This window comes from Genypterus blacodes, unplaced genomic scaffold (assembly GCF_046128005.1).
Source record: "Genypterus blacodes isolate CSIRO-AG114 ecotype Tasmania unplaced genomic scaffold, CSIRO-AGI_Gbla_v1 ptg000348l_1, whole genome shotgun sequence".
Lineage (NCBI taxonomy): Eukaryota > Metazoa > Chordata > Actinopteri > Ophidiiformes > Ophidiidae > Genypterus > Genypterus blacodes.
In genome coordinates this window covers 265,391-288,790 of record NW_027467132.1, presented here as the reverse complement: position 1 = coordinate 288,790, position 23,400 = coordinate 265,391, and the positions used below count along the sequence as shown (strand labels likewise).

General features: G+C 46.1%; 2 protein-coding genes across 3 annotated transcripts; one reads left to right on the top strand and one right to left on the bottom strand.

Annotated features, from left to right (window-relative positions):
* Positions 1–1,013: 1,013 nt before the first annotated feature.
* plcd1a (phospholipase C, delta 1a) lies at positions 1,014–13,096 on the top strand. 2 transcript variants are annotated; one of them, XM_076138069.1, is made up of 15 exons: positions 1,014–1,229; positions 4,895–5,053; positions 7,513–7,741; positions 7,906–8,035; positions 8,144–8,372; positions 8,474–8,675; positions 8,767–8,911; positions 9,005–9,157; positions 10,395–10,547; positions 10,638–10,794; positions 10,890–11,006; positions 11,103–11,281; positions 11,396–11,531; positions 11,628–11,777; positions 12,073–12,193. In XM_076138069.1, the coding sequence occupies exons 1-15, from the start codon at positions 1,199–1,201 to the stop codon at positions 12,159–12,161; spliced, it is 2,259 nt and encodes a 752-aa protein (XP_075994184.1). In that variant the 5' UTR covers positions 1,014–1,198; the 3' UTR covers positions 12,162–12,193. The 2 variants fall into 2 exon arrangements, with proteins under 2 accessions (XP_075994184.1, XP_075994183.1); XM_076138068.1 differs by lacking the exon at positions 1,014–1,229 and adding an exon at positions 2,614–2,819 and having other exon boundaries at positions 12,073–13,096.
* Positions 13,094–23,365, bottom strand: vill (villin-like). The gene is made up of 21 exons (XM_076138067.1): positions 23,221–23,365; positions 21,160–21,201; positions 18,929–19,012; positions 18,718–18,792; positions 18,353–18,552; positions 17,913–18,021; positions 17,675–17,785; positions 17,301–17,506; positions 17,126–17,204; positions 16,934–17,032; positions 16,622–16,775; positions 16,412–16,512; positions 16,189–16,326; positions 15,904–16,062; positions 15,319–15,498; positions 15,085–15,230; positions 14,727–14,871; positions 14,464–14,652; positions 14,197–14,265; positions 13,644–14,054; positions 13,094–13,438 (listed from the first exon to the last, which is right to left on the bottom strand). The coding sequence occupies exons 1-21, from the start codon at positions 23,263–23,265 to the stop codon at positions 13,325–13,327; spliced, it is 2,856 nt and encodes a 951-aa protein (XP_075994182.1). The 5' UTR covers positions 23,266–23,365; the 3' UTR covers positions 13,094–13,324.
* Positions 23,366–23,400: the final 35 nt, after the last annotated feature.

Sequence of the window (23,400 nt, the reverse complement as noted above, 5' to 3'; positions counted from 1 at the left end):
AAAAGTATAATAAATGGATGAGGATCATGGAAATTTAAATTTTTTTAGTTATGAGTCAATCTCCACATCGTCACCTGAAGCTATAGGAACTATTTATGTAGATTTAACCAATTGTCCCAAGTAGCAGCAATACCTAGGGAAGTCAATGAGTTTGCACCTTGTTTGGTAAATCAGGATGGGAAAGGTATTTGGAAGGAAATCCCTGACTCTGCTGACTCGCTCACATGCTCCAGTGGGACTCAAAGAGGCAATTGTTGAGATCTCTGTGCAGCTCCTTATGCTTTCGCCAGACAGAGCTGCCTTCTTAAGCAACAAAGTTCATAGGACAGAACTGGAACAGATAATACATGGCACAAAGACAGATCTGTCCCAGTCTTCCATACACTGCATTGTAATACACAGCAGGAACCTCTGGGCACAATACACAGACTCTGCTGAACAGCCATTGTCATCGCAAAAATAAAAACATTAGTGAAACTCGTGGAAAAAGTTCATGATCTGCATTAATTTGCCAGTGTTGAGGAAAAGCATTCTCTGTCTCTACACACACCTTGTCTGTTTAGTTATGAAATGTTGTGTAAGTGCATACTTTAGTGTTTGAGTCAACACTTCATCTCAGCATTGTGTTGAAATGACTGGGGCTTTATTTTTACTGTCAGTGCTGTAAAGACACTGGGAGCTTTACTGTATGACAACACTGACATATAGGCCCTTTGCTGTGTGGATTGATGATACTACAAACATTAACTAAGACACGTGGAAAGATTAGTGGTGGAAACTTTGTAAAACACAGGAAGCACAAGCATTCTATTAATACAATACGCACATTAGGAGTATTTTCAATTTTTCTCTAACTTTCTTTAACTCTTTATAAGATATGATTCAAGTTTCCATACATAGTCTATATTAAATTCCATCTTGAGGTGGAGTTACCTAACACAGAGCATTGATTACTCCAAGGAACTCGTCTGACCGGTGTTGCGTGGGTGTGGACTGCGGGCTCAATAAGAGCGTGATGGGCTGGCACTCAGAGCGCACAGTGTGGGTCGACTCAGAGGGGCACGCAGCTTGGATTTCTCCCTGAATGGGACCAGCAGGAAGACTTGAATGGTAGTGAAAGTTCCCATTCTTCCATCCATCCACCCATCTGACGAATTTCGTAGCCCGCGTATGGTGATTCATTCTGGGCGAGAGCAGAATGGAGCAAAACGGCACAGCTGGTAAACACGGTGAGTTAAATTTCCAACATCACACACATGGTTTAGTGTTTGGCAGTCGGGGATAGACAACAAAACCGAGTTCTCGAGTGCGCACGCTTGTACAATAATAGCAACAATGCGGAAGATTTAAAAGTAAAGTCTCAAATGAAGTAGTCCTGGCAATTGTCCTCCGGTGATCTGTGTTCTTATGCTGCCTTGGGGTGCCTTCACGTCCTTCTCTGCACTCATTGGCCTTGTTAATTGCTTATTATTTGCCTTTACTACTCTACTGTGAGAAGATAGTTTGACATTTTTGTTGCCAGCAACAAGGCAAGATCCAGTTTCACACAGCAGAATGACGAGGAAAGGCATGCAGGTGTCAGAGTGTCACTATGACAACCATCTTTATTATTATTGTTGTTGTTAACATGCGGGTTTGTGGAGTTTTTAAGACTTACATTTTAATGTTGTGACTGTTAAATGAGGGTTATTTGGAATGACAACGGGTCATTCACGGTCATCTTTCTATATCATACCTCCGTTAGCACGGTACAAACTCAAAGGTACAACTTGAGATTTTGCGTTTGAAGTCGCGATCAAAGTGCAGGTTGAAGATAAAGTGCTACAGTCGCGCCACATTACTGTACTGCGTGTTGCATTGTGGGAGGAGAAAGGATTTCTCTTCTGTGAAATGTTGCCATGTCCCAACAAGTCTGCAGAGCTGGAATCTGAATGAGCTCGCTGTGATCTGCCCAGTGCTGCAAAATGGGAACATACGTGGGATCTCAGAATTGCTGTTCAAACAAGGGGCAATTGATCGATAAGTTCTGAGCCTGGCAAGTATTTCAGTAATGATTCAGAAATAATCACTGTACGCTCTCCTAGTTAAAACATCTGAAATAATTCTAGGGTATAAATAGAATAAAAAGCAGTTGGCTCAGAACTTCTCAATCAACGTTTCCAAGCCAAAACAACTCCAAGGAACATCGTTTTATGACAGGAACATTTTTAATTTCAAAATTATTGCATGAAACACACCAGAACCAAGCAAAACTACTAAACCACTACCACTTTTACTGATAAAAAGGCCAAATAAATACACTAAATGTAACAAAAAAAACAATAATTCCTTGTGCGTCAGGCTCAGAATTTATCTATCAAATGTCCCAATCCTATTGAATTTAGTTTTAAGGTAATTTAAGGTCGTTTTAAACACTTTTAAACACTTTTTAAACGCAAACATTTAGTGATAAATGATTTAAGTAATAGCTCGTGATGAGCTGATTTCCTGGTGCGCCTGTGGAGACACACACATGCACACACACACACACACACACACACACACACACACACACACACACACACACAGGTCTGACTGTATAACGGAGGGCAGCACTTTCCACACTCTAGACCCGCCCCATGAGGAGAGCTACGTGGAGTCTGTCTCTCCTCCAGTCTCAGCAGACGAGGATCTGTTTTACGTAAAAAAAAAAAATATATATAGATATGTTTGATGCAACATGAGTTGTTTACGTAAGCGTCCGAAGAGGAGCCCGTCACAGGAGCTGGCGTTTCAGGAGAACGTGAGGAGAGTAGCGCAGGAGAATGGAAGACGACTGGGTAAGTTCGCCAGTCCAGGTGCGAACGAGCACGATCAGTCAGTCAGGAGCAGAACTGACTGAGCTGTGATTCTTCTGCCAAAACACACACACACACATTTCACACACACACATTGTCATAACGTAATCAGTTCATCAGGGGAACATGATCATATCTACCCACTCAGGATACATCACATATGGGATTCTACTGTGTTTACACAGAGGCTTCCTCATCGCCTGCGGCAGTGTATTCCCTCTCTCGGGACAGGGGTGTGTGTTTTGCTACCTGTCCCGTCCTGTTTTTAAACCCCCTCGCGCTCTTATTTAGACTTTCAGCTGACATACACTGTCACTGTACTTGACTTCACTTTTGTACATGTTGAGTGCTGCTGCAATAACAAGGAGAATCAGCAAACGATTGATGAAGCAGCAATGATGATCTGTTTGTGTGTGAGTCTGATCAATGAGCATATAGATTATAGATGATCATGTTAAATGACAGGAGGTACAGATTGTTAGTTCCTGTGTCATTGAGCCAGTATGGAATGGAAAGTTTGACGTGATTCTGTGACTCTGAGTACTTCCTGCCTAACAAACGATAAGTACTTGATAAGTAATCATTGCTGCCTAAGAATCTACTAGGACTCCCTTACACCCACGATGACATCACCATACATGCCATTTGTATGTGACATCAGGTGGGATGATGTTGATGAGACACTACTTTACTTCAGGAAACATAAAATAATATTACAAACTACTGTTACATTTTTAAGCCGGAACCGAAACTCATAGACATCTGGGAGCTAATCATTAAAGACTGGTGAGTCCAAGGTGTAAGGATCATTTCAATATGATCATTTAGGAACGATTGGTTAACAATTAACTAACGCAAGCCATTCCTGTTTCTCCCTAGCTTGTTGCTCAGTAACTATGCAGGATTGTCTGGGCCTTATCTGATATCAAACGGCTCTCATGATGTTACATTAAAGACAAAAGTGTCTCAAAGCAGAACACGATGCAGCTTTACAGCCTGGATAGACGACACACCGCCCTCCCTCTCAGCCTGGAAGTATGTGGATCCTTATAATTAGCTCCTTGGCGTGATTTGTCCCTCATCCTGCCCAAGCTTGTCTCATGAGCTGCTGTCAGTTTGTATCTGTTTGACCCAAGGGTTCCGTTCTTATCCAGGCACGGAGCTCAAACTCATTTCTAAGCATTAAACAGGAATGGACGCTCATGAGCTCATGGGTTGTAAAGGGGAACTGGAACAAGCTTTGGTTTTGAGGCTGTTCCCATTTCCGTGGCGCACTTGAAACTCGGAGTTGGGGGGGCGGCGACACCAAGCAGAGGCGGCTCTGACGCTCTCGGGCTTCCCCCCCTCCCTGCCTGCAGCGTGGCCAGAGGGGGGGAAACATAAACAGCCTCTGTGAGCCCTTTAGTGAGATCTGCTAAAAATGTGAGTAATGTTGTGGTCCTGCCCACTCTGCCAACAGCCCCGACTGAGTTGTAGCAAAAGTAAGCATCCTCAAATGCTCCTTTGACGACAGAGTGGCCGTTAACTTAGTGATCCCAGCAGTTACACAGCTGTCCTCTGTTTCATTTAATGGCCAGTGTAGCCTTGTGTCATATTTTACACACAGGGCCCAGCTGTGGCCTTTGATCGTGTCCTCACACTGCACCACATGGATTATGAATCATCTCAGCAGACGTCGCACACCCTCCTCTGAACGCCGTAATCGGCCCGTTGCTTCACCTGAACGATAAGCTGCCCACCGCTGCGTTCGTCCGTCGTAAAACGCGCTGCATTAAACTCTGCACTGTGCGATCGAGTCAGATGTGGAATGTCACGCCGTCAAACTCAAACTGTAACAAGACAAATGAAGCAGTTACGTTCTGTTATTGTACTTGTTTCTCTTTGGGTCAGAATGATTAGAATAAGACAAGTTTCTTCTAGGCTTGGTCGGCCTTGGTGGAGGTACAAGCTGGTAATGAGGAATGAGTGACCCTGTTCTAGTAAAAGACGAGAAGCTGCTTTTGCTTCACCAACAATCTCATTAACTCTCTCCCTCTCTCTCTCTCTCTCTCTCTTAGGCTTGGAGGGCGACGCGGACCTACACTTCCTGCTGGCGGGCAGCAAGCTGATCAAGGTCCGCTCAGACACCTGGAAGAAGAACCGCTTCTACAAGTTGGAGGAGGACTGCAAGACCTTATGGCACGAGTCCCACAAACTGTTCAGGAAACACAAGACCTGTGAGTGTCGTGTGCCGCCGCCGCTGTGTGTGTTTGCATACATTGAAATTTATATGTGGATGAGCAGGGCGGAGGTTGAGATTCGCTCCTTCATCCTACTTCTGCTAAAGCCTCCTCTACTCTCAGCTGTCAAAAAATACACAACAACAACACAACCCTTCAGTTCACCCTGAGCTCAGCGGAATGGAAACAAAAGCATCCCCTCGCTTTGATACTGCAGTGTGATTCCTATTTGTTTGTGTGAGAAAGAGGTAACTCATGTCTGGGCACTGATCCACTGTCAAGGTGTGAGTGTGTGTCCTCGGGGCCGAGCCACAGCTGGCAGCGGCGCTCTCCTCTCGCAGCCCAGCGACGTCTGCCTGCCCAGGGCCTGATAACCTCTGAGCCTTGAACAACACTGAGGCAGAGCGACGGGCCCACGATTCCCCCAGACGTCACTTTCCACAACACACACAATGCACACACACTCGTGCAACTGAGGCCAAGCAATGCATCCATTAACCTGGGGCTGCAGAGGCGTAGACCACACACAACTAGAAACTTTGTGGGCTTTTTGTTGTTCACGGAAATTACCCTGCTTTCCTGTGAGCTTTAGAGAACCACAAATGTCAATCAGCTCAAAGGTGTCGCAGGTATGTAGCGTTAGATTCCCCTGATATGGAGTTTTACAGCCACTGAAGCAAAACTTATTATAAAAGCTATTAAAATATGAACTGGGCTTATTATGGCAGTGAGTAAACATCAGATCTGACAAGCTGCACCTGTAAACCCTGAGAGATAAACTACTGCTCTCTCTTTTTCTGTGTGTGTGTTTACAATTCTCACACTCAGCTGTCACCGGCTTTCTCAGGGGGCGGATACACGCGCGCACGCACACACACACACACACACACACACACACACACACACACACACACACACACACACACACACACACACACACACACACACACACACACACACACACACACACACACACACACACACACACATTCACGTACAACCTGCTTGGGTCATAGGAGGTTGATGTCAGAGCCTTTTGTATTCAATCTGATAGGAGAAGTAGGCGTGTTGTTTCTTCCGCATGGCGTCACTCACTATCTCGCTCATTTTAGCTCCTGGGGTGTGTGTGTGTGTTTCCCCCCCGAACCCGCTATCGCCATCGCCCTCCCGCTCCAACATGAACCCGGAGGGGAAGTTTTCATACGGCTACATAACCTTCCACCTCGGGAGCAAATCTCCTCTCCGCTGATGAACGTTGCCGCCCGTTTGGAGGAGAGATCAGTCGGGGCACAATGGCGTCTTTGTGCCAGACGTTCGTGTGGCATTTCAGTAATGTCTGCGTGACACGGATGAGATGACTTGGACATTGTGGTCCGTCTCTCTCCAGATTGAATTCTTTGAAATCGGTCCAGGTTTGCAATCACCCAGCAGCTCCTCTGCAGCGCTGTGTGACTGCTTGGTGAGGATCAGGAAGGGATTGGACCAACACAACCCCTCTCCCCTTCTGCCTGACGCTTCCAAGGTATTCTGTTCATCGGCGAATCAGATGACCCCAGCCTTGGCCGCCGCCCCCACAGTGTTGTGTTTTTCCCTTGACCTTTACATTCATTCTCGGATTCCCACAGGAACAATGTTTGGTTCTTGGTCAGAATCGCGAGGCGGTGAATGTAAAGCGTGTAAACATTGCGATGGCGTCCCAGGCGCAGCGTGTAGGCCTGCTCGCTAAGCTGCTAATCTCTGGTGTTTTGTTGCAGGCGAGGTTTGCCCTGGGCCCTTCCGTACATTAAGCTGCGCAACAATAGAGCCGACCTGCAGCGCCTCGCTAAAGTGACGCGAGTGTGTGCGGCCTTTAAACGGGAGCCTGAGCCTGCGAATGCGTCGGCCTGACGAATACGAGGAGGGCACGTGTTGCCCTCGTGCGTCACTGAGTTAGTTATGAGCGAGAGGGAACCAGGGGAGGTCAGATTGCATCAAACTGTTGCGAAGTGCAGTTATCAAATCTGGAAGGAATGTGTTTGGTTTGCCAAAGAATTCAACTGTTTAGTAGACAGAAACAAAATGAGAAAGGCAGAGACGCTGAGGCAGTTTGGTAAACAGACATCCATGGGGAACATCACCAGAACGTTTTAGAATATCAGGCACTTTGAAATTCCCCGTTTCTGTATCTGCTGAAGGCCACAGAAGCCAGCTGCCACACAGAAACAAGGTTTTCCTGTTGATAAGTTGTAAAAAAACAGTTCCTGTCTCACCATATCTCCCCTGTGGTCCTGTTTGGCTTTTCCGACCAAGCTGCTGCCAGTAGATACACACAGCGTCCTGAAAAAGAGCTGCCAGCTAGAAGAAATAAGGAAATATACCAAGAAATGTGTTTTAGGGGCTTAGTCCATATTACAGGACCCATACTGGACCGCTCAATGGCCCGAACTTCTAACACACTCCCTCCTCTCTCCCAACAGTCTCCATCGACGACATCAATTCAGTCCGTAAAGGTCGTCAGTCCGAGGGTCTCACCAAATACACGGACCAAAGCGTTGAAGACCAATGCTTCTCCATCATCTTCAAAGGTCGCAAGAAGAACCTGGACCTGATGGCACCCACTTCAGAGGATGCGTCTCGATGGGTGAGCGCCCTGGAGAAGATCATTGGCAACATGCGCAACCTCAACTACCAGCAGAAGAGCGAGCAGTATCCTCAGACACAGGGAGAGGGGGGGGGGGGGTTTGTCCTGAGAGGAAACAATGATAAGCACAGAAGATAAGATTGTCTTTTAGCTTGTAATGTTTGTAATGTTTGTTTGGCTTGAGTCATTCACTCCCCGTAAAGGAAAACCTTACATGTGAAAATCAAAGCTGGATCATCAACTGCATGAGGAAAGCAGACAAGAACGAGGACAACAAGATGACCCTGAAGGAGCTGAAACACTTCCTGCGACAGATAAACGTGGACGTGGACGACACTTACGCAGAGGAGCTTTTCAACGTGAGTCTCATCCTACGACTCAATCAACACGAGCCATAGAATCGTTTGAGCGGTACTGCAGCATGTCAGGTTTAAGATTTAATGTCTTCTCATTATCATGTGCTGTAGAAATGTGACAAGTCCCGTTCGGGCTCTTTGGAAGGCTCGGAGATCAAGCACTTCTACGACCTGCTGACACACCGCGAGGAGGTGGACGTGATCTACGCTAAGTATGCCCAGACGGGGGGTCAGATGAGTGTTCCGGAACTGCAGTCCTTCCTGTTGAACGAGCAGAGGGAGAATGCGAGCGTGGACAGGGCTCTCAAACTGATCGAGAAATACGAACTGGACGAAACAGGTACATAACTTCCGAGAACTGATCTGATCTAAGTTCTGTCCAGTCCACGAATCCACTTTCACACTTGTCTGTCTCATGTCCGTCTCCCCGTCCCTCCTCAGCCAAGCAGAAGCAGCACATGACCAAAGACGGCTTCCTGATGTACCTGAACCACGAGGAGGGTTCTGTTCTCAACCCGGCCCACAGGCAGGTGTATCAGGACATGAGCCAGCCGCTCAACCACTACTACATCTCCTCCTCTCACAACACCTACCTGATGGAGGACCAACTCAAAGGGCCCAGCAGCATCGAGGCCTACATACGGCAAGAACATCCACACAGAAGAAACACAAATATTCCTTGCTGTGAATGAGTCAAAAACAAATCTATAAGCTTTGGTGGTGTTTCTTTGCAGAGCTCTGATGAAGAGCTGCCGCTGTGTGGAGCTGGACTGTTGGGACGGGGCCAACGGAGAACCGGTGATCTACCACGGATACACGTTCACATCTAAAGTCCTCTTCAGAGACGTCATCAAAGCCATCAAGGAGTACGCCTTCAAGGTACCTGAGATGTTCCTGCTCTCTATCACCTGATCACACTCGGGTTTTGAGTTCCACCTGAACTATCAAGACTGTTTGTTTTTTTTTCCTCAGACGTCTGAGTACCCGGTGATCCTCTCCCTGGAGAACCACTGCAGCGTGGAGCAGCAGAAACTCATGGCCCACCACATGATCTCCATCCTGGGTGGTGCTTTGCTCGTCCAGCCTCTGGAGGAAGCCATGCCCACCAACTTCCCCTCCCCTGAGGTAGGTCAGACTTCACCTGAGCTCATTCACACACACATGCTGCATGTTGATCTGTGTGTGGGGCTTTTTATGTAACCGCCCCATATTAACTAGATTGCAAAGGAAGACCCATCCCAAAAATTGCAGCTCTAGTTAATGAACTGTGCCAAATTTTGTAATTTCCTGTTGACTTTACCTGGTAACGAGATTTGTCTGGGAAAAGGAAGTTGATGAGATCAAACTGAGGTCCAAATAAACAAACTGTCAGGCAATCAAAACCTCATCAATCTTTAGACACTGCTCCTCCTCGATCTAAACAAGCGAGCAACTAGCGCTCTGGTTTGGATTTTCCCGGCTTGGATCTGGGACACATTCAGGGAGGAACAAGCTGCTCCATGATCGGCCTGTGAGGCTGTGCAGTGTGTTGGGGCAACAACTCGTTTTTTTCACAGAGCTGAGGCCGTTGTTTAGGCCAAGCATGCAGGGAATGCTACAGCTGGTGCTCATTTAATAAATCTGCTGCTCATTCTTCCCCCCTCAGCGGTATAGAATGTCTTCATCGCTGTCGTCATGGAATAGATCTTCTTCGCGGTGCCGCCTGCAAGAGCTAAAGGGCTTTATGTTCTTTCTTTAACTTCCTCTCCTTCTTTTGCAACACGGCACAGACACGGACACGGATGTGGTCGTCTGAGAACAACTGTGTGTGTGTGTTTGTGTGTGTGTGTGTGTGTGTGTGTGTGTTCTGGCAGGTCTTTTGGTTGCGATGGTTTGCAGTTGGTCACCCGTCCTCTTCCTACTCTGCCTGTTTGCTCGCCCAATAATTTACGGCTTGTTTGCGTTACCATGGCCGCACATCCATTCCCATTGTTTGAAATATCCAGCAGTGCGCCACACTGAAATTGTGGTCTCCATGGCTGACCGACTCTCACAGAAATCACAATTTTTTACAAGCACCAGGCCACCGTACAATCAAATGGTCTTCCTGTGGGAGACCAAGGCTCCGCTGGGCAGTGGGATGGATGCCTGTGGTGTCGTAGGCCTCAGAGAGGAACATAATTATGCATGACACAATATTTTCCTTTCTGTCTCAGGCTGCAGAGAGGGTGTGACCGCTTCACATTGTTTTCATTCTGTTGCAAAATAAGACAAATCTCCAACGCCTTTACCGGCCTGATTTCACACTGCGTCACTCCTGTGTTTGTGATTTGCATAACAACAAGTAAACACACTTTATCTGTGTATTTGTGTGTGTGTGTAGGCGCTGAAAGGCCGATTCCTCATCAAGGGAAAGCGACTGAACAAACTGAACGCCGTCTTCACAGGCAGCCCCACATTAGAGGAGGACAGTGTGTCTGAGGAGGACGAGGCTGCAGACGGAGAGAAGGAGAACGGGCAGAAAGCCAAAGCCAAGGTGTGTGTGTGCACATGTTCAGTACCGATTTTAGCCAAGATCTAACCTCTAGTGCAGAAAAAAACAAAACTGTGCTAAACCCTCTCACAGAAGTCAAAGATCAAGCTGGCCAAAGAACTGTCCAACCTGGTCATCTACTGCAAGAGCGTCCATTTCAGCGGCTTTGAACACGCCAAAGACAACCAGGCCTTCTATGAGATGTCTTCTTTGAAGGAGAGCAAAGCCTTCAACCTGGCCGACACCGCAGGTAGAAAATACAGCAACAGTCTTCAGTCCTTCATTGCTTCTCTTTTACATAATTGTGTGGTTAGTTTAGGAACTTAATCTAATGTTTTCTTATAGCTATTGCCTTCATTCATCATAACATGGACAAACTCAGCAGGATCTACCCAGCCGGCTCCAGAACCGACTCCTCCAACTACAACCCTGTGCCCATGTGGAACGCCGGCTGTCAGATCGGTAAACACCAAAGACATTCAAAGACATTCTTGAGTCGAAAAAAAGAGACAAAAACAAGAACAAAATGGTTTGATTCCCTTCTCTCACTCTTCTCAGTGGCCCTGAACTTCCAGACGCCACACAAGGAGATGCACCTCAATCAGGGACGCTTCCTGCCAAACGGCTTCAGCGGCTACGTCCTTAAACCCGAGTTCCAGAGAGGTTTGTCCTCCCAGTTTGATCCCAACACGCTCACCAATGGACCCTGGCTGAAGAAGAAGACCTTACATGTGATGGTGAGACCTTTCAGAGCTCAAACTGGAGAAGATCATTCAAATTCAACAAGTACATGATGTGAATGTGGCCCACCGACTCTGATCTTGGTGCTTTTTGTGTCTTTATACAAACAGGTGATCTCAGCCCAGCAGTTACCCAAACTGAACAAGGACAAAAATAAATCCATCGTGGATCCCCTGGTGCGAGTGGAGATTCACGGCGTCTCTGCTGACATGGCGAGCAAGGAGACGCACTCCATTGAGAACAACGGTGAGTACGACACACACACACACACACAGCAAAAAAAGAGGGTGAAGGTGAGCAAAAATTGCCAATCATCATCTGACCGATCATTCATCCGTGCAGGTTTCAACCCCATGTGGAATGAGAACTTCCAATTTGACATCCAAGTCCCAGATCTGGCCTTGGTGCGATTTGTGGTGGAGGATTACGACTCGACTTCACAGAACGACCTCGTGGGACAGTACTGTCTCCCACTCACCAGCATGCAGAACGGTGAGGAACTCCAGCAATCACCACGTTGCAGAAGTCACAAATCTGACTCGTCACTGCTTCCGAGTCTGGAGCTGGACCAGGTTCATCAGTTTGGGACAGGTCGATGTTCAAACACGGCTCTGTTCATGCAAATAGAGAACCACACACACTGGTTGTACCCAGTTTCCCGTTATTTTCAGCTCCCACACTTCAGATTCCTACTCTTCCAAAGTTGCTGATGTCTGCATGTGACCTCAGCTTTTTCCTTTTCACTCCGGTTTCGCTGACACTGAAATCTGGTTTCCTTTCTCTGCAGGATATCGCCACGTCCCTCTGCTCACCAAGAGAGGCGACGTCATCTGCTCGGCCGGACTGTTTGTGCACCTGATGCTGCTGGACGCCTAGTGAACCACGAGCAGACGCCGCCTGTGGAAAACCTTCATCTCCAAAAACAGCATTTTTGCGTTTTTGTAAAATTACTCTGACCAAATTTAAAATAAGCTTTTTTTTTTTAATGGAAAAACCTTTTGACATCCGCCAAGTTGAACCTAATGACCCACTTTTCCTGTCATTTTATTTTTTCAGCCTTTTAGAAAAAAGAGCTATGAGATCCTGAACGGTAACCCGGCAACAGATGAGAGAATGTGAATGAACAGATTTTTTATTTTGATTGTTGTGTTTTTTTTTTACAGAATTACTCCAAAAGTTGCGTTGTTGATGTCAGAACATTAGAACAATTGTGTTTATCCGTTGCAGACGTTTTAGCTCCTATGAGCGCCCTTTTAATTTATTTTATTGTTTAAATTCACATTTACTATCTCGGGGAGACAGAATGAAGTGTGAATTCCACCTTAAGACTTCCTGAGTATTTATCTTTCCAGGTTTCCCGTCACTTTTCACATCAGGATCGAAAAGGTTTTTGTGATGGAAAGCTTCATAATGTGCTATATGAGTTTTATTATTATATGATTTTATTCAAGTATTTTGAACTAAAACAAGCATAACTTTGTAATGTTTTGTAATTGTATTTGGAGAATTGTTTGACTCCATAACATTGTTGATCACTACAGACTTACAGAAGAACTACAGGACATCTGTGTCTGTTTGCTTTGAGTGCATTAATAAGCCTTTAAAACTGAAATAACTCACATGTTGACTTTTGATGTCAGCTGCATACCAAGCAATATATAATGTCTGATCTTGTAAGTATGTGATGTCAAAGAAATAATGATTCTAAATCACACTAGTATTGTCAAGTAGATGTACTACAGCAATAATGTGGAGGTCGTGTCTCTTACATGATTTTGCATCAGAGCTCAAATAAAACAATCCAAATGGAAGCTTTTCTGTCTTTATTTATAATATAAGCATTTAAAATGATGTGTTTAAAGCATGATTATTGTATCAAACAGATAAAAATATAAAGCATAGCAAGTGAAAATAAACTTAATCTATATTCGTCATTTGTGATCATAATTAAAGGCGGCAGTTTCATCAATAGAGTGTAAATATCGCTGAGTTTGTTTGGTGGCAGTAGTTTGATAGATTTCATTTCCCTGACAGTTTTCTTAGAACAGTCCGGCTTTTTTCTTCAGGTCGCTCTGCCTCCACTTGGGCAGACGCTTGAAGTCTGCACGGTTTGTGCCGAGCAGGTTCTCAAATTCCACATCAGACAGGAAGTCCTGAAAGTGGGCAGAGAGGAGGAGAGACAGTTACACTGACCTCTTCTGGACATGCAGCACTATTACCTCAGGAGATACAGAACATCCTGATCTGGATGTGTGAATGTGCTTCATCGCTGTACATCTCACCCCCCGGCTCAATCACAGCCGCCTCTCCAGCACTCACACACATCTCACTGTGCCTGATTCATACTCCTGCACCCACCTCTCTCAGGCTAGGGTCCACTCCCTGGGGCAGCTCACTGGGAGTCTTGTGGAGGAGGAGCTGTGGGTCGATAAAGGGCCCGGAGCCTCCAGCAGAGGGCGACCCGGAGCCTCCAGCAGAGGGCGACCCGGAGCCTCCAGCAGAGGGCGACCCGGAGCCTCCAGCAGAGGGCGACACAACGCCACTGGTTCTGGGGGAAAGAGTGACCCCAAAGGAAGGGGAGGGGGTCGTGGACACAGAGGACCGAGGCCTCTGGCTGGGGGGAGAAGTGGGCTTCTGGGACGGATCACCTCCATGGATCCTGTAGACAGGAGGGGAGCTCACAGGGCCACCGGGGGCGCCATAACCACCGCCATAACCACCGCCATCCGTCACAACGGGACTCTTTTTCAGATTAGTCTTGTTCAGATCCTAAAGTCAGAGATGTGAAGTCATGTTTTGGTGGAGGCAAGAGGAAATATTTTAAACACTGAATGATTACAGATATTTGTAGTTATTGGTCACATCAGTGCGTTTAGTCAATTATTTGTAGAATTAGTGGTCAATCACTTACTAAAGTGATGTCAGACAGACTGGCTGCATCACCCAGCTTTTTTATCATCTCCTCATAAGAGTTTCCTCCCTGTTGTAAGTCAGATCTGAAAATTAGTGAGCATGCAAAATCCAAAATGACAGCAAAGACAATCATGCAACATTCCACTGTTTACAATTGAAATCATCATCACATCATCATCATCATTACTCAGGCGATTAACACGGACGACTACGAATGATGATTTTGTTTTGACCGTGCCGATTTGAACGTCACGCCTAAACTCACACTCCACTTATGGGGATCCCAGGCGTTGAACCAGCCGGTGAAGGTTGGTGGTTCGTAGCCCTCTTTGACACAGATGAGGGGTGTGTCAGGGTCCCGGCCTGCTGGGTGGGTCCTCAGGTATTCCATGGCACAATTCCAGGCCTCCTTGGTCTCATACTGGTTGGCTAAATTTCCAATCCACAAGAAAACCTGAGGGGATTTGGAACAAGAATGAGACATTATGAAGTCCTAAATCTGGCTGATTGTGCCCTTTGACCTCTCACCTCCTCCCAGGTGTCCAGCAGCATCACATCCTCCTCATCCAGGTCGCTCTGGGCAAAGTCGTCCACCTCTGTCATCCGAAACCGACCCGTCTGATTGGAGCATTCAAACAGCCGCGGACTGTGAGGAGGCTCCTCCTTCTGCAGCCTGACACAAATATGAGATGAGTCAACATATGGTCAACCAAAGAGGGAGCGGTTTGTTTAAGTATGATGGAGACAAAGGGGAAGGAGGAGAGTAACAATGATATGAAGCATGACTGAGCAGGGCGGAGAACAGAAGAGGAAGACTTGGGTTGAGAAAACATCTGGCTGCAGAATTGTTCACTTCTACGTTCCAACCAGCTCCAGATGTGTTTACCTCTTCTCACAGGCGTAGGGTGCCTTTCCTCCCAGCGCTACCCAGAATTCAGCGGGCTCCTGTCCCTCCATCACCACCTGCTTGTCCTGTCTGGAGAGCACATCAGACACGGCTCTGCCCACCACCCTCTCATCCCCGCTGCAGCCCTGACAGCAACAGACAGGAAACACACTTACAAAGCTTTTCACTCCTCAAAAGCAGTCCAGCTCAGATCTTTGCAGCTGTTTCTCCTACCTTTCCATACCACAGGTAGCACATGCGGTCAGTTTTTAGCAGGAAGACGTCGTTGGTGTTGAGAGACGAGGACCTCGCCATGACCTCAGTGGCCTTTGTGTTCAGCTCAGTGGTGCCTCTGACCTGGAAGAGCCGGGCGCCACTCTCAGGGTTCACCACCCCGGCTCGACCTGTGCCACCCTACGAGTACACACACACACACACACACACACACACACACACACACACACACACACAGACAGACAGACAGACAGACAGACAGACAGACAGACAGACAGACAGACAGACAGACAGACAGACAGACAGACAGACAGACAGACACACACACACACACACACACACACACACACACACACACACACACACGCACACGCACACACAGACACATCTTTTCATTTCAGGGATCTAATTTGATCCTTTGCAATTCTTTGATATCCAAAACACACATCCAATTAAATTCACCCATGTTTCTGTGCACACTGAGTGTAAACAGGTTGTTTCGGGCACTTTCTTCAGTTTCCTTCTCTTTTAGTTGTAAGTCAAAGTTCACACACTTGAGAGTGTCTGATGTGGGATGAATCGTACCTCAAAGATGATGAGTTTGCCTTTGAAAATAGCCAGGAAATGGCGAGGCTCCTTCCCCATGATCACCCTGACCTGGACCGGGGCTCCGTTGTATTTGTTATCCACATTGACCGCCTGGTAGGCACAGGCGGTGATCTCATCTGCAGTAGAATGGCGGCCCTGGAAGAAGACACCCGCTCAGTAATTTCTCTCGGGATAATAAACTTCCATCTTATCTTATCTTCTCTTCTCTTCCAATCAAACCAAGGTGGATGAACTCTTCTTTGGAGTTGTAGAGTCATGTACCTGCCACATGTAGAGTATGTACTGCTGCTTATTCACTCTTTGATACGAGTACAGCACCAAGTAGCAGTCTCCTCCATAGAACTGCCCGTAAGTACTTGGTTTTACTTCAGCCAGCTCCAGGTCCTCAATGCGCCACACCTTCAGACACATTTAGAGACACTTAGAGACACTTAGACACATTCCGTTCATATCTTTGGACTGCTGATATGTGTTAGTTCCTCACCTTCACATCTCCGGTGGCGTCGTCCACCATGCGCTGCTGTGCCGCCACTTCAGGCCGGGCGTGGAGTTCCATCACATCAAACTTCACTTGGTCCACCTTAGCTGGAGGCGAGCACAGAGAGTTTAACACCACATTAACTCAAGTAACTCAAGTGGCAATCCATTTAAAGCTGCCAGGATGTGAATTGATGAAGTCTTGTGTAAAGGTCACCTATCTTCCCCGGGCTGTAGGTGGAGCCCAGACCCTGTGTTTGCCCTTTCTCCCTCCAGGACTTGAACAGGTGCTTGAACATTGCTGACTCTCCTCCTTCGCCCATCACCTCCACGCTGGTGCTGGGTGGGTAGTTCTTGGCTTTGATGAAACCCTGGCAGAGAAGACGAGCAGACACGGATGGTGGTGAGGAACTGTTCCAAGTTTATACATTTCATGAAATCCAATACAAGACCAACTCAAAATAAGGCATCAATGACAATTTTCATCTTAATTTCTCTGATTTGGTCTGGCATCATCATCGTCACTCACCACCGCCCTGTTCAGAGCAGCATGCCGCTCTTCCTTTGAGGCCTTCTTGCCTTTCCACACCATCACAGCAGAGCCTCTGTTGTCCACAATGTAGCAATCCTGACAGCCAGAGACAAAGAGCAGAGGACCGCTGAAGTAGAAGTTCAATTATGAAACGGAAATGTAAATTCTGCAGTGATAGGAGCAAATTACAGAGGAGGACAGCAGGTCTTGAGTCAGAGGCTGAGTGGCAACTTCCTGAACCACAAGATTCCCGCTATTTTCAAAGACACTGAAGAGAAGAACCAGAAAAAAACAAGATTAGACACACATGCATATAAATGATGTTGTTAAAAAGTCTAAGTGTTTTTATCGTAAAGTCACTTACTGATAGAGCCTGACGTTGCCGTTTTGCACCGGGTCAGGTTTGTCATCAGGGACGGCCTCATTCAGCTGCCCGGTCCTCTGGCCGAGCACGGCTGTCATGATCTTCATCAGCTCCGGCGAGTCTTTCTCAGCTCCTCCCTCTACCACCCCGATCTGAGCGCGGCCGCCTCTCTCTCTGTCACGGATGTCCTGAGCCAACAAAACTGCCTGCAGAGGGGGGTGAGAGGAGAGGAGAGGAGAGGAGAGGAGAGGGAGAGGGAGAGGGAGAAGGACAAGGACAAGGAGAAGGAGAAGGAGAAGGAGAGGTTGAGGATTGTTTTTGCAGTCTTCTAATGGTTTGGTCCATTTTGTAACCAATCAGAGTTCAGCGTTTACCTTCAGCTTTTCCCTCCTGTTGCTCTGCGGGCCGTTCCACTGCACGATGGCTTTTCCCATATCCAACAAGAAAATATCCCCGGCGTTAAAACTGTTCCAGGAGACCTCCACCTGGACACAAACACACCTTCAGCATTCCGGGCAGTGATAGAAACACACTGATTGTAAGCTTTAATATGCAAAGAAACCACATTGATCCACTTCCTCTTACAGCACCATTGATTGACGGCTTGCGTACCTCTGTGGCGGTGACGTGCTTCCTCCCTTTGACGTGCAGCAATCGCAAAATGTTGTAGGCGTTTGTATCGACGTGGTGGAAACCCGACGCCACTCCGCCCTTCTTGAAGCTGTAGGGAGCCAAAGTTCAAGTGGGATAAATAAAATAAATACGCCAGACGAATATCAACTCAGCATTGAAATCCGCCTCGAGGTTGCGTAACCATGGCGATGAAAAGTGGAGGGTTAGTGACCAGAGTGTGAGAAAATAGTATTTTCCTTTGCTAAGCCTCGAGAAACTCAGGAAAACAAGTGGAGTTTGTGTCATAATGATGCCGCACGGAGGGATTAGTGGAGTAAGTCGTGTCTCAGTGGGATTACAGTGGTAGTCTGCAACTGAGTGAGTGGGTTTGCTTTTTTTCTCTCTCTCTCTCTCTCTCTAATTCTCTTTCTTGGACTCACATAATCCCGTTTTTGAAGTATCCCCTGAAGCGGGCCGACTCGCTGCCCTGCACCTCCCTGTGCTGCACCGGACTCCCGCCCAGGTGCTCGTCCAGCTGCGTGACGTAGATGGCCGCCGCTCCCTGTTCGTCCTGAGAGGAGGCGTTCCCGATCCAGTAATGGATGTCAGAGGACTGGCCAGAGTTCTTGTTCAGACTTATCTGGAGGTGAGAATGAAGACACACAAACACACGTCAACAACTTCCAGCACTTGCAGGCAAACAGTAAACATACGAATGCGCATACATCACACGCCTTTGTTCATTTTGAGCCTCGGCGCCAGCACCAGCACGGCCCCCTGGGAAATCAATCAGGCTCGTACTCACATGCAGAACAATGTAGCAGTCGCCCTCGAAGAAGTTCCCAAAGGCCTGAGAGGGAACAGGCACCATCTCCATGTTCTAAATACAAGCAAACAAACACATCTGAGTGGAAATCTTACACAAATAATACCCGAGTGTGTGTGTGTGAGCCGTTAAACTGTTCACACACGCAGTAATGGCGTTTTCATGGTGTTTGCTTTAGCAGCTAACTCACGTTGATGGTCCATATCTGCAGGCCGGGTTTTCGGCTGACGCTCCTAAATGCGTCTTTGCTGTCGTCGTTCATCATCCTGGTGAACTGAAACACACACACACACACACACACACACATACGTATAAAAGACAGGATGTGACAGGACAGCGTGACATTTTGTTTCTCTGATTAACGATCCTCTTCTACATTCAAGGTAGAAGAGCTGAATAACAAACAACAACAGAGACGGTGAGGAAAGCACTTAACATGTAAACATGCACACATCACACACACATACATCAGGACTGAGTCACAAGGTAAGAACATGACTCAAGTGCTTAAGTTTACAGCTTTGACTCACCGGTGGTTATTGGTTTCAGGTTTGATATTCCATATGTGATGAAAATGTCAAATTTCCAAAAGCTCAAATATCAATAATAGTTTTAATATATTTATTTTAATACTATATTTATTTGCCTCTTTTCTATTATGTCTTCTTCTTTATTTCCTTCTTCCTGCTTCCCTTGTGCATTCCTTCTCCCTTAATCATCTTTTGTTCATCTTTTCCTTCCTTCTGTCCATCCTATCTACCTTCCTTTCTTCCTTCACTTCTCATTCTCTACATTTCCTCCTTCTCTACCTTGAAACCTTTAATAAAACATGTTATTCTGGCATTGCTTCTTTTACTTAAGAGCAGGATTTCAGTGCTTCTGTCACCTCTGGGTCAAAGGTCACTAATCGTTCACAACATACGTGTAGAAAACATATTAAATATCAACTCCTCCAAAGTGGATGAAGAGTCGAATCCTCCACAGATCCTCCTCATCACTCATGGTGGTGAGTCAGTGGAAACAGAAACAGATGGCTCGGCTACCATTGAACCGTTTGAAAAGACAGAGAGACACCTCAGATCCTACAAATGAGTGTCAGCCTGCCACCATGGCAACACACAAGTTGTGCAATCAGAGGCGCTTGGCTGCGTCTTGAATCGGTTATCAGATACAACGGCACTGATAAGCAAACACGCTGTAGCGCCGTGCAAAACACACACAGTGGGCCGCGGTGACATGACTCACAGGATCTATACACGCCATGAGGGAGAGACGGTGGCTCTGATGATTCACCACAGGAGGAAAGAATGAGGTCTGCTCTTTCTGAGCTTCATGTATAGAGATGAAATGCCACAGCAGGCGATTGATGATGATGTGTGGGTGGTGTGAGGTGAATGAAATGAGGTCAGCTGCATTGTAACCAGGATGTAAACCACACCCTTCTTCAACATTATCAATGCCCTGGCACTCGGTTAGAATCAAGATAACGAGCAGACACACACAGAGCAAATACACTAAATACTCAGTATTGGAATAAAACCAAATCTTACAGCGTGTGTGTGTGTGTGAGAGGAAGAACAATAGCAGAACCTTTATCACACAAATGAAAATGTGCCAGTTTCTTCATAAGTCATACACACAATGACAAAACAAGCATCTCATCGCTTCAATGGGGACAATTCTCTTTTTCAAGCAACTTTCAAGAATCAAAAACATTTTCATTTACTGTTTCTTTCTTTTTCTATGAAAAGAGGATTGAGAATTGTCAGGTTTGTCCTCATATTAGGCCGATAAATGATTAGAACAACACATTTACTGATGCTGAAATCACTGCAAATGACAAATCAGGATCAGATTAAGAACTGATTTGGACTGGAACACTCGGATGAAGATGAAGATGAGGAGGATCAGTCTGCTGTACAGCAAAACACCTAAACACGTTACTGGAGTTGTCAACTTGCTGCATAGAGTCCTGTGGTGGTAACTCCCTGGCGTGACTCTCTGTGTGTGTGAATCAGTGTGTTCTGCAATCTGATCCCTGCTGAATTCTATGAAAGAGAACTTGGGCAAATCATTTCTCTGCAGCGGATGAATCGGTGACAGAATTGCTTCCATTACTGGGACAGGACAGACTGGTTTCAACCCAATTACACTGCGGTGTCCCCTGTCACCACACACACAAGGAGCTTTATTATGTTTGATATGTGATGTTTAATAGATGTAATATGTCCTCACACACTTTTCTCCAACAAATATGAAGTTAAATCCTTTAAAAACCGACCTGAAGATACTTTTGCAGCATTTATCATAATTAATAACCTGCAGAGATTCATTCAAAAGTCCACAAACGATGAAACAGATGGTTAATAAAGTCATCAACTCCAATCTGTCGCCATAAAGTGATATCAGTGTGGATCTTACCTTGTGTTGTCCTGAGTGACGGACTGAAGGTCTCGATGTCTCCTGCAAGTTATGGAGGCGGATTAGTGAGATGAAGCCTTTATGTCATAAACCATAAGCAGCAGTGAGTGTGTATGTGTGTGTGTCAGAGAGGGTTGGGTGTATTTGACTCCACACCCAGGTTGGAACACACCTGCAATTTCCTGTCTCCATTTTACAAAAGCACGACCTCACTGTGGCTTTTATCAGGTTTCCTCCTCACAGGCGCTGCGGTGGGAGGCGACGAGTACTCGCATGACATACGTGAAGTTCTATTTGGAAGTATGATTTGTAATTCTACTCCACTGTATTCAGAGGGAAATATAATACTAATATCTCCTCTGATTTTGCCTTCACACGAGTTACTTTGCAGATTTGCAGGAGTTAGTTCAAAGTGGCTGATGTCATGGAAATGCCTTATATGTCCATTTAAATTGAGAATTCTGCTTAAATCTGTTACTGCCTAAAGTGGAAACTATGCTGATTAGTGAAATGTCATACAATAAAATAAACTTTTGCTTTTCTATCTAGTTTCTATTATTTAGTCCAGCGTTTTGCAATTTTGTTCCACAGTCTCCAAAATTGGAAATGTGCAGATTTTGTGGACTCTGCCCAGTAAAATCAGACAAGATGACACTCATTTCTAACAACCTCTCCATTTCCTCATTTCTTTCTTTCCTTATTAAATCATTTCTTTCTCTAATCAGGACTAGGAGCAATCTGAAAAAGAGCAGGTTAGGCAGAAATAATGAGATTTTCCAAGGGGAACACTCTCATCCTGTCTCATAGACGATGTCACTGTGCAGTTTAGGGGGTGAATTAAAGCCAAATTACACAGGACGTCATTAGTTTCTTTCCGTTGTATTACTTTAGAGAGTTTGCTTCAAGCTCCAGGCTGCATGAAGTTGAAAATTTCCCAGGAGGAGAGCGATTCCTGAATGCATCACCCAGTCAAAGTCCAGTTGTTGGGCTGAGACGGACTCCAGCCTCAGCCGAGCTCCAGATGGCACTTTGTGTATCCACACTGAACCTTGTTTATATCTGACGCGGCCCTCAGCAGGCATCACAGAGACACTTGACTCCAATTATTCATCTCCCAAATGATATAATTACCAAACGGGGAATTGGACTGAAGGAGCTCAGAGTGCTATTGGAAAGGAATCAGAGGGCTTCCGTGGCTATATCCATCATTCTGTGTGTGTGTGTCTCTCTCTCTCTCTCTCTCTCTCACTCACACACACACACACACACACACACACACACACACACACACATACACACACACAAACACACACACACACACACACACACACACACACACACACACACACAGTGAAATTGAATGTTTGCAGCTCAGGGCTTTGATGTTTTGTTGGGGGAGGGGGGGGGAGAGCGCTGGCAGCTTGTGTTTACACGTGTTTGCTAAATATGGAGATGGATTAACACACTGTGTCTAAAGTGATTTGCACAGTTTTGTTGTTGTTTGTACAGGAGCTGATTTGTTGCTTCAGGTGACGTGGATCTTACACCACTAATGTTTGGATGTGCTTGTACTTTGTAATGTTACTCCTAAGGGAAATATTGTACTTTTCTAAATGAATCTGATGGGAAAACCTTCAGATTAAGATCATAACATGTTGCTGTTGCATCAATTTGCATAATTTTCTTCATTATTCTCCAGTTTTGTACATTTTCATAATGTTTACACTCTGACAGGAAGCTGCAGTGATGTCATAGAGGTCAGGTTCCCTCCTGAATTCTTCTTTAACACGAGTAAGTCATGGTTTGATTACCTCTCCCTCTGCTGTGGTCATAGACAGCCTGAGAATTTGCCCTGCTGGACCCCAAACAGTAGGGGCATGAATCATGGATAAATGTTTACAGGCTCCCTGTTGTGTTTTCTATTCAGGCAGACATTTATTGTGCTCCTCTTTGTCCACCCTCAACCCTCAAAGGGATTCCCAAGAGCAGCCTGTTCTGTAACCGACCCTGTTCCTACTCGTTAACTCCCAGCCTGAAGTAACAAACTGAACTTTGTCTTACCTTTGCCCACGGCTTTTCATTTTTACTTTCAATCCTTGACTGCATCCTCAAAATATGATCACGTCACTAGAGCAGTGAACTCCAGACTCCTCATATCTGAGAAGAAATGTGGAAAAGTTAGGTGGGTAAATCCATGAATGCTCCACGTTTGGACCAAAGCCTGAGTAATGCCTAATCCAC